Source organism: Rhinopithecus bieti, unplaced genomic scaffold, assembly GCF_001698545.2.
Source record: "Rhinopithecus bieti isolate Rb0 unplaced genomic scaffold, ASM169854v2 scaffold_72161, whole genome shotgun sequence".
NCBI classification, from domain to species: domain Eukaryota; kingdom Metazoa; phylum Chordata; class Mammalia; order Primates; family Cercopithecidae; genus Rhinopithecus; species Rhinopithecus bieti.
The window spans coordinates 2,693,476-2,704,961 of record NW_016828382.1 but is presented as its reverse complement, the minus strand read 5'-3'; the positions used below and the strand labels follow the sequence as shown (position 1 = coordinate 2,704,961).

The 11,486-nt window shown below is 39.3% G+C and overlaps 1 protein-coding gene across 3 annotated transcripts in view; it reads left to right on the top strand.

The window, feature by feature from the left end:
- Positions 1–11,486, top strand: part of TM7SF3 (transmembrane 7 superfamily member 3) — a 60,130-nt gene that overhangs the window by 39,672 nt on the left and 8,972 nt on the right. For 2 of the 3 annotated variants that reach the window (XM_017864494.1, XM_017864492.1), the window contains 3 exons: positions 1,532–1,629; positions 2,217–2,379; positions 3,963–6,614. In XM_017864494.1, the coding sequence (XP_017719983.1) occupies positions 1,532–1,629; positions 2,217–2,379; positions 3,963–4,225 (524 nt within the window). In that variant the 3' untranslated portion in view covers positions 4,226–6,614. Of the gene's footprint in view, positions 1–1,531; positions 1,630–2,216; positions 2,380–3,962; positions 6,615–11,486 lie in introns of those variants that run through there. The other variant, XM_017864493.1, reaches the window with a different exon arrangement.

Below are 11,486 nucleotides of genomic sequence, written 5' to 3'. Positions count from 1 at the left end.
ATCTCTAATTGGGAAGGGCAAGTACAGAACAAGACATGGAAATTACCATATATTAACATCATTTCACTTGGAGCAAAAGATTAGATATTTAACCAAGCTATATATATATATATATATTTTTTTTTTTTTTCCCCTGAGACAAAGTCTCACTCTGTCTCTCTGGGTAGAGTGCAGTGGCGCAATCTCGGTTCACTGCACCCTCCACCTCCCGAGTTCAAGTGATTTTCCTGCCTCAGCCTGCCGAGTAGCTGGGACTACAGGTGCATACTACCATGCCCAGCTACTTTTTATATTTTTAGTAGAAATGGGGTTTCTTCATATTGGCCAGGCTGGTCTCAGACTCCTGACCTCAAGTGATCTGCTCGCTTCAACCTCCCAAAGTGTTGGGATTACAGGTGTGAGCCACCACGCCTGGCCAAGAGGCCTATGCATATTTTTAAGCATAAGCATTTGAAAAATATTTGGCTGACTGCTACAATCTGATTAGATTGTTAGTTTTCACCTTATGTGGGAAGCAATGAGCTTATTCTCTGAAAGGGTCCGTTCTTCATATGCATGCATCATAACTGTTTTTAATACCTAGATTTCTTGAAAGCCTTTTTAAAAAAAGCCACATATGTATTTTGTGAAGGTGAATATAGTTAAACTAGAGAATATAATCTGTAAGTTCACCTCAATGGCATGTTGCTGTTGGCTTCAGAGCATATGGAGTCTCAAGGTCCAATCCTGTAGCCTAGGGACTCCCACTCTTCCACTCTGACCTGGATATGTAGGTCTCGAGGCATGGGGCCATTTACAGATGGACTGAACGGTGGTGCCGGTGTCAGTATTAAACAGCAGTCAGGCTATTCTTGCTTTTTAAACTTAATTTATAAAGAGGAATTCTTATATATTTGTTCTGGGTCAGCCTAAGTTGTACAGCATTTTAGAGTCCAGCAGCAGGAGAAGGGTTTAGGAAGAGTAGATGGTTGGTTGGTTCCTCTTTCCTGATACATGAGGAAATCACACGTCACAGTGTGCAGTGGCATGACAGGACATGCTTTGATGGTAAAAATCTGTTAAGTGGATTTGCTGTTTACACTGGGTTCATGGCTTAACTTTGAATGCCTTTTATTTATATTTTTTATTTTGCAGTATGAAATCGTGAAGTCAGAAATATAGAGCTAACGGGTGATTTAGAGCTTGGAGATATAATTCAATGTCATTTTGAGGGTTAGGAAACTGAGGCTCAAGTTCATAGAGCTAGTGAATGAAAGAGCTTGGACTATTCCAGTCTCTTCTAAATGATTGTTAATAAATGTGCAGAGCATTGACCTGCTTGATTCCCCCCACCCACTTTCTAGAACACATCCTTCAAAGAAGATTGTATTGACAGTTAAATGAAGAAAATTAGAATTCATTTCTAGTTGCCAACATATTCCCTGGTTGTTACTTTAAGCCTTTGATGTATATCTGTGTTCAGATGTTCCAAGAAACTAAATCTAACTTGGTAAAGCTGTTGTTTACTCTTAGTTTCTTTTTGCTTTTTCAGGAAACCTAAAGATTTTTCATGATGATGGTGTATTCTGGGTCACTTTCTCTTGCATAGCTATCCTCATTCCAGTAGTTTTCATGGGCTGCCTAAGAATAGTAAGTGTCTCATCAAAAGTTAGATTTATTCATTATGTTATCCTGTGTTCAGCTGATCACTTATTTCATCATTTTGCATGTTTACTGGGGAGGGCTGTGTTATCTGTATCAGATGATTGCTTCTAAATAGCCCTGTTACTATGAAAGCAAAGGAAATTCTATTTATGATTATCACATGGTGTTCCCCCCCCCCCATCAAACGGAGCATCACAGTCAGTATGCTTTTAAGTGGGAGCAGAAAAGGTAGTGCTTACTCTAGTACACCAAACTGGTGGGTCATTAGTTTCAGCTGGCTTCAGAAGAGTGCTTCTTCCTCTAATTAGATTTTATTTTTGAAGTTCCTTCATAGGGAAGATCTTTTCCATAGTATTTGGATAAGCTGAACTGTGTTTTAAGAACTCATATGGATGTTGAAGGTTGTTTTCAGTTTATCTTTCCAGGGAACTTCTGTTCAGCTCTGAGGGGGTCTGGTCCCTTTTCATGCCTGAGGGAGCAAATGTGATTTCCTGTGATTGAAGCCAGTGGAGGGTTAGAAACTGTTTTTGTTCTACGATGGATGATGCCTAAACTCTTCCACTCTTCCACAGCTGAACATACTGACTTGTGGAGTCATTGGCTCCTATTCGGTGGTTTTAGCCGTTGGCAGTTACTTGTCCACAAGCCTTTCCTACATCACTTTGAATGTACTCAAGAGAGCGCTCAACAAGGATTTCCACAGAGCTTTCACAAATGTGCCTTTTCAAACTAATGGTAAGACTCTTAAATCCAAAAAACAGTGTGACAGCACGGTAGGACTCTTGACCCACCTATGCTAACCAGAGCACTTGGAGACTAAATTTAAAGAAAGTCAACTGGGACAAAAGGAGGGAACACAGCATAACAATGCTGTGAGAACCCTCCGTTACGATAACTTAGGATTGTGGGAGCAAAGCATTTAAAATTTTAAGATGAAGATAAAAATCTACTAAATGAATTTCCTTAAGAAATTTCCAAGATTATTTAGGTTTACCTGGTCATTCTCAGTGGGGAGAAAAATGCTGACAGTAAAGACTTTTGACACTTATGGGTGGGGATGGAATGAGGGATGAGAATGACAACCTGATTGAATTTTAAGTTATTCCCTTGTTTCCCTCCTTTAATGAAGCATGCAGTTTGCTAGTTGAAAGAGTTTTTAATTAGTAAGCATGTAGTTTCCCTCACTTGTAAGATTCTATCCATTACAGATTTTCTATAAATTTTTTGAAGAAAAAAATGACTGCCACATGAATTGTTCGATTGTAAGATATGTTGACTTCAGAAATGTTGAAGTGTGGAGAGTGAAAAAGCATGTCCTGGAATTGAAGATTCATTGCATAAGCACAATTGTGATTGTTGCGATTTTATTTTAGGGCAAGTCTTTCCCTCTACCATCCAGAGCTTTCCCTTTGGATAAGAGGTTGATGGTAGAGACCTCGAAATCCTCGAAAACCTTAAAACTCTTGCAAATTTTAAGTACCAGACAGTGTTTTGCCGAGCCTTTTACTAAAAGCTGAGTACCAGCCGGGCGCAGTGGCTTACGCCTGTAATCCCAGCACTTTGGGAGGCCGAGGTGGGTGGATCACGAGGTCAGGAGATCGAGACCATCCTGGCTAACACGTTGAAACCCTGTCTCCACTAAAAATACAAAACATTAGCCAGGCATGGTGGCGGGTGCCTGTAGTCCCAGTTACTCGGGAGGCTGAGGTAGGAGAATGGTGTGAACCCAAGAGACAGAGGTTGCGGTGAGCCAAGATCGCACCACTGCACTCTAGCCTGGGCGACAGAGCGAGACTCTGTCTCAAAAAAAACAAAACAAACAAGCAAAAAAAACCAGTAATGATTGGTTGAATCTTTTCATGCGCTCCTGTACCTACACTGTGAGTGCAGTAGGGCCCCATATGGAGTGGAATGGGAAAGAAATGAGCATGGTGGCATCTGATGTAACATGACATACATATGTGAAGTATAACTAGATCACTGCCTTCCTCCTCGAACTCCCTCTGAAAAAACACACAACCAACTGTGGGTACTTGTTACATAATGTTGGAAGGCCAAAGATCCAAACAACTGATTTTTTTACAACCTGTCTGGACTTTCAAATGTCTGTAATAGAAAAATCCTAGTTTCAAAAGTAAGACTGTGGCTTCCCCACTGATTCCTTGGTTTGTATGTGAGGAACTACATATGTGTTTGGACTAACTCACCAGAAAGTCTATTAGAAAGGAAGATACAGATTTAGTCCATGAAGGGTTGTGTTATTATGTTAGATTTTAAAATACTAGAGTTCAAACTGTACTTTTTCTACTGTTTTTTAGACTTTATTATCCTGGCAGTATGGGGCATGCTGGCTGTAAGTGGAATTACATTACAGATTCGAAGAGAGAGAGGACGACCGTTTTTCCCTCCCCACCCATACAAGTTATGGAAGCAAGAGAGAGAGCGCCGAGTTACGAACATTCTGGACCCTAGCTACCACATTCCTCCACTGAGAGAGAGGCTCTATGGCCGATTAACTCAGTTCAAAGAGCTCTTCCAGAAGGAGCAGCCAGCTGGAGAGAGAACGCCCCTGCTTCTGTAGATGTCCAGGGGTTTGGTTAGTGTGCCTCAGCTTTGGAGTTCATGCCTGGAGTGATTCAGCAGTCTCTGGTGCAAGTCTAATAAGAGATCAGGCATATAGATCTGTGCTTTGCATAATATTATGGTGCCCTTATTGATATACGGTAAGGGTGTATACTAGGGGATTAGGATGATTCTAAGAGAATGAGAAAGATGACCAAAAGGTTGGTGGTAGGGAGGCTTTTCCTTATTTCCAAATACTTGAGAAATTACCTTTTGGTTTACAAATCTATGATCAACTTATTCCATTAAATAGATACATTTAAAACATTAAAACTGATTCTCCTGCAGAGCCCTGGTGTTTCTTTTTATAACCCCTTGAAACAAGTCTCTCACCTGAGTTTGTCTGAACTTTTGGAGGGAGTTTATTACTGAGTCTTTATTTGTGACAGTATTTGGAGATTGAGGGATTTGATACTTAGGCCTTTGAATTTTAGAAAACAAAAAGAGAAGCAGGCCAGGCATGGTGGCTCACACCTGTAATCCCAATTCTGGGAAGCCAAGGTGGGAGTATCGCTTGAGTCCAGGAGTTTGAGACCAACATGGGCAACACGACAAGACCCCATCTCTATAAAAAAATTAAAAAATTAGCCAGGCATGGTGGCATGTGCCTACTCCCAGCTCCCAAGGAGACTGAGATAGGAGGATCTCTTGAGCCCTGAAGATTGAGGCTACAATAAGCCACTACACTCCAGCTTGGGTGACAGAGACCCTGTCTCAAAAAGAGAAAGAAAAAAACAAAAAAAAGCAACTTATTTTCTTACTAAAAGCAGTCTGATTACTTAGTTGCATGTCCTTCTTAGTATCATACATTATCCGAAAGTTACCCTTTTGTTTAAAAATTTTTAAATCGTGATAAAATACACATAAAATTTACCTTCTTATTCATGTGTAAGTGTATAATTCAGTAGGTTCCCTTTGTTTTTGCCTTTTATGGCTTAAAATGGTAATTGAAATAGCTAAATTATTATTTGAAAATAGGCCAATTTATATAGATAATAGAATTTTACAAGGGTGATTTATTTATATTCCAAATAAAGGAGCCCCCTTTTTTTAAGGCCTTTTAAAATACTGTCAACAGGTGATCTTTAACTGCATTAGCTGACATATGGATTATGTTTGTTTTTAGGAAATAACCCCCACCTTAATCTATATTGCCTACCAGGTGCGGTGGCTCACGCCTATAATTGCAGCATTTTGGGAGGTCGAGGTGAATGGATCACCTGGGATCAGGAGTTCAAGACCAGCCTGGCCAACATAGTGGTATCTACTATATTCTAGTATAGTAGGATATATACTCCTATACCCCATCTCTACTAAAAATACAAAAATCAGCTGGGCATTGTAATGCAGGTAACTGTAATCCCAACTACTCGGGAGGCTGAGGAAGGAGAATTGCTTGAACCCAGGAGGCAGAGGTTGCAGTGAGCCAAGATCATGCCACTGCACTCCAGCCTGGGCAACAGAATGAGACTCTGTCTCAAAATAAATAAATAAATAAATAAATAAATGTCTATATTGCCATTAATAAGAAAACCTTAGAAAAATTTGTACTTCATAGTTCTTTCTGCTCAGTTAGCTGTGTTAGCATTAGTGTAAAATATAAGTCTTAATAATTTCTTTTCTGTACAAAGCCTTTGTACAGAAAGGCTTCATCCTTAAAGTGATGAGGGTGGAGTCAAAAAGGATTCAGGCGTTTAGAGGAGCTGCTTTTCATTAGGACCTTGGAGAGTCCCCTCAGTTTTGACACCCTTGTTTCACCACAAGAAAGCACCCGACACCCTGGGTTGCATACTTACTACTCAGGGGCTTTCCCCCCAGCTTTCAGAGCACTAAATTATTGTGAGCTGGTGCCTCTGCAGGCCTGAGTATTAGGGTTGGTGAACGTTGTTGCATACACATTTGTGAGTTAACCACTATTTAAATGATGCTGCTTTTTAAAGTTTTTTCAAAGTACAATAGATTTTGAAGTTTCAGGTAACTGGAAAATCTTTAACTTTTGCTTTAAGTGTTTGAGGCAGGATAAAACAACATACAAAATATAAAACAATTTTGCTTTGAAAAATTCAATGCAGGTGACCATTTACTGCTTATTCTGTAATGCTTACTGTCTATAACTAACTTCAGTAACACTGAAACTTGATGAAAAGTTTTTTTAAATTATTTACTGTAAGGACAAAGTTATATGGAATGTTTGTGAGTTAGTTTCTATACCATCTGAATGTACTGCCAGTGAAGACTGTAAAGACACAACACACTATTCTGGAGGGAGGATACAAATTGTTTAAAATTTTCATAATTTGTGAATAAGTCTGTATAGTTTTATAATAAATCCCTATTTTGAAAAAAAATGCTAAAACTTCATTAAATACTTTCATAAATTTTTTCAGATTATATTTGTACGATAGCTACAAGACACAAGGAATTTCATAGCTATAAAAAAGTTATTTAATATGGGCAAACAATATAGTTCTTCATTTTTAAAAAATCACAAAGATAATTAACAGGAAGTGAAACCTGGGGCAATGTGTTAAAAGATTAATTTGGTGTTATTAGCACTTCAGATGTGTCAAACTAAAGAAAAGTGGTAGTTAACAGGAAACTCTGTTGAACTGCTCTTTAAAATGTTTTCAGAAATTTCTGAAAATTTTATCTGTTATAGGTTAGCTACCAGGTTGCCAAACCATAGTAGGTATATTGTACCACAAGCCAGTTGAGTTTTCTGTAGCAGGTGAAATAGAAAACTGATTCCAACAAAGGAATTGCTAGAATATTAAACCTTCAAAGGACTTTAGAGATCATGTTCACTGACCTCTTTATTTAATACCTGAGGAAATTCTTAAATTAATGATACGAAGTCACAGTTATCAAGAAGTAACAGTGCTCACACCAAAACTGGGATGCCTAACTCCCTATCCAAATGTGCTTTACACTCGTCATGATGAAGATGTAAAACACCAGGTATTTTCTATTTTCTTCTGCTGACGAATTGATAGGATGTTTCTAATATAAATATTACTTTTATCGTTCTTTTGAAAATTAATTTTACACAGTGATAGCATGTTTTTCCAAGTTAATTTTCTGAAGTAATGGACCATTTATTTCAAATGATTGGTACATAATATTTAAAATTTCCAATATCAATATCTCCACAGCAGCATCTGTAGAAACTTGGTCCAAAGTTCACTCCTAGGTGATGTACTTAATAACTGTTAGTAACATTCATTCAAACCCAGAGTTCTTGGCTCTAATTTCCTGAGAACAGGGACTTGCCCTAAGGCATAGCCCATCATTGTACCCCAGCCCTTGTTGGGAGGGCAGCTATCTATAGTTTTCTGATAGACTAAGCTGTGCCCCCCAACAAATTTATATGTTGAATCCCTAACACCCAGTACCTCAGAATGTGACCTTATTTGGAGACGGGGCCTTTAAAGAGGTTCCAAATTAAATTGAGACTATTAGAGTGGGTCCTAATCCAATCTGACTAGTGTCTTTGTAAGAAGGGGAGATTAGGGCACAGAAACACCAGGTGCATGTGCTCACAGGGGAAAGACAGTGTGAAGAGCAGCAAGAAGGTAGCCATCTGCAAGCAGACCCTGCTGGCACCTTAGTCATGAACTTCCAGCCTCGAGAACTGTGAGAAACGTATTTCTGTTGTTTAAGCCATTCAGTCAGTGGTATTTTGTTATGTCAAAAGAATTCACGTTGCAAACCTTTTTACCCTGATTGTTGATTGAAATGCCTCTTGACAATTTGGCCATTGTATTTGCAAGGACCACTCTTTATGAAATTGACACAAAGAGGGGCTTAAGTTAGTGGGAACTCTGGACTTACCCAGGGACTACCATGTAATCATTACACTGGAGAGGGTGGTAGGTCTGGATCAAGCTTAAGATTTTTTTAAAAAATTGTTATACAGGAGTGGTGTGGTAGCTCACACCTGTAATCTCAGCACTTTGAGAGGCCGAGGCAGGCAGATTAAGTCAGAAGTTCAAGACCAGCCTGGCCAACATGGTGAAACCCCATCTCTACTAAATATATATATAAATGAGCCAGGCATGATGGCACACACCTGTCAGCTACTTGGGAGGCTAAGGTGGAAGAATCACTTGAACCCAGAGGGTGGAGGCTGCAGTGAGCCGAGATTGCACTATTGCACTCCAGCCTGGGTGACAAAGCAAGACACTGTCTCAAAAAAATACATAAAAATGGTATATATATGATAGTGAGGCTTTGACTTATATCTCACATTCACTCATTAAATATTTGTTGAGTTCCTGTATGCCAGGCAATGCCTTAAGCACTAGGAGATGGAAAACACAGGCATGGTCTTTGCTATCTGGGACTGAAGTGTAAGTGAGACAGATACTAAAACAGTTACACAAGATGTATAATATGCAATGAAAACGTATAATGGGGTAGGGGTAGAAAGTGGGATGCCAGGGAAGGAGTCCTTGAGGAAGTGACATTCCAGCTGAAACTTGGAGGTTGAGTAGGAGTAGCCAAAACCAAGTATGTCCCGTGTAGGAGGGGGAGTATTAACAGAAGCCTCAAGGCCTCCCCTTCTCATTGTGGAGAGCTGTAAAACCAACACATGCCAATTGTAACCTTGGGTCTGCAACTTAAGTTTAACTCTTAAAACCAAGTTTTGTTAAATCTCACACTGACAATGCCGGTAACAAGATTATCTTCCCACGTACAGAATAAGGATGAGACAAGATCAACCACTCTTCTGCCTACCCTGAGACAGATGGATAATTGAGCCTTTACTCCCTTTTTTCAGTTTACCTTATGTTATATGAAACATAGATTTACTGAGCATTAATGAGCCTCACAAGAAGGTAATCATTTGCCTCACTGCCTAACCCCTCTCCTTTTCCCTCCTCGCTCTCTCCCGTAAATAATGAGTTTCCAAAACCCTCTTTAGAAAGCTCAGGTCACAGATGCTCATGTAACTTGCATTTTTTCCCTGGCATGTCTTTAAACTTTGGCTCAATAAACCTCTGATTTATCAAAGACACTTGGCCTCAGTCACTTTTTTTGGTTAACAAGTTTTCTGATTCACAAGAAACATGACCTCTGGGAAGACAGAGGCTGTAGGAAGAGGTTTACTCTGAATTGCAAATTTTTTACTATGCTAGATTTTTAAGTGTACATTTATTTTTTCATTTAAAAAATAAAACATGACCTAATAAACTTCTGGGAATTTGCACGCTAGGAATTACAATAAATAAAGGTATGTATATGGATGTTTACTGCAGCATTATTTTATGTTAAACTTTGCAAACTAAATATCCATCAATTGGGGGAATTGATGAATAAATTACAACTCCATAATGGTAGCTACAAAATGCTTGATTTATAGGCATCAAAAACTGACTGGCTAAATCATATAATTAGCTGGAAGAATACTGATGCTATTTGTTTCAGGACATTTCCCTGTATGCATCTGAATTTTACATATTTGTAATTATATGTGTAATTTATGTTAAGCTTTTTAATGCAAATTTAGGTACTTTTTTCTTCCTGTTGCTAGCATCTTCAAGCCATAGGCTGTAATCAACTGTACTGCGTGGATACTGATACTTAACTATTCCCCTACTGTAGGATATTTAGGTTGACTCCAATTTGTATACCTTAACACTACCATAATGTAGCTTTGACCAGGGGTAGCAGTGGAGGAGAGAAATGGTAGGATTCTGATATATTTGGAAGGAAGAGCCAACAACAGGATTTGCTGATGAATAGGATGCATGATATGAGAAAGTGGAGTCAAAGTTGCCACCTAGGTTTTTGGCCGTAGCAACTCAAAGGATGGAGTTGTCATCAAGCAGGATGGGAAAGAGTATGGAGAGATTCTGGGAGATTTGGAGTTTGGCTTTAGACATCTTAAGCTTAAAATGTCTCTTTGACAGTCACAGCTGCATGAATCCGGGGTGAGAGGTCTATGCTGGAACTGAATTTAGCAGCCATCAAGCATAGTGGTGGTATTTAATCATGAGACTGGGGGAGATCACCCTGAGTAGAGATACTGCACAGAATAGGTATAAGGACTGAGCCCAATGGCTCTCTAATGTTAAGAGGTCAGAGAGAAGAAACAAAGGAGACTGAGGAGCAGGCAGTGAGGTAAAAGGAAAATGTCTCCTCAAATTCCAATTAGAAATTATCTTCATCAGTATTTTACTAAAAAATGTTCTATTTCACTCTGACAATGAAAAACGGTAGTGACTACCAAGATTATGTTATGGATCTATGATCTTCCATTTTCATTGAAGCAATTTCTTTTTTTTTTTTTTTAGATGGAGTTTCACTATTATTGCCCAGGCTGGAGTGCAATGGCACAGTCTCGGCTCACTGCAACCTCTGCTTCCCAGGTTCAAGCGATTCTCCTGCCTCAACCTCCCGAATAGCTGAGATTACAGGCACCCGCCACCACCCCAGCTAACTTTTGTATTTTAGTACAGACAGGGTTTACCATGTTGGCTAGGCTGGTCTCGAACTCCTGACCTCAAGTGATCCACCCCTCTTGGCCTCCCAAAGTGCTGGGATTACAGGGAAGCAATTTCTATAAAATCTTAGAAGTCACCTTGATATTGAAGAATATAAAATTAGAGCAGAAATTATCTGTGAGGTTATAAATAATTGGTTTTTAAGAGCTGTTCTTTCTTATATAAAATAAAAAATATAGTTGATAGATGATAAATAAATGATGTCTTAAGTTTCCTAGGGTTACTGTAACAAATTACCACAGGCTGGGTGAATGAAAACAACAGAAATTTATTTCCTCACAGTTCTGGAGGCCAGAAATCTGCAATCAAACAGGCTTGGTCCTTTCTGGAGGCCGTGAAGAACCCATTCCATGCCTCTTGCAGCTTCTGGTGGTGACTAGCAGTCCCTGCGTAATTCACTGCCTCTGTCCTCATGCAGCTATGTCTGTTTCATATCTCCTTCTCTCATTGTAAGGACACTAGTCACTGGGTTTGGAGCCCACCCTAAATCCAGGGTAATTATATCATAAGATCCCCTAATGACATCTGTAAAGACTATTTCCAAATATGGTCACCTTCCCAAGGTGTATCAGGTTAGGACTCAGACTTAACCTTCTAGGGGACATGACTCAACCTACTACAGATCGTAAGAAATTCTGCAGGATCCTACACTGAGAAGCTGCTAATTCCTAAGGCATACAGATAGAGGTCGCTGCTTTGTAGTAAGAAGAGACA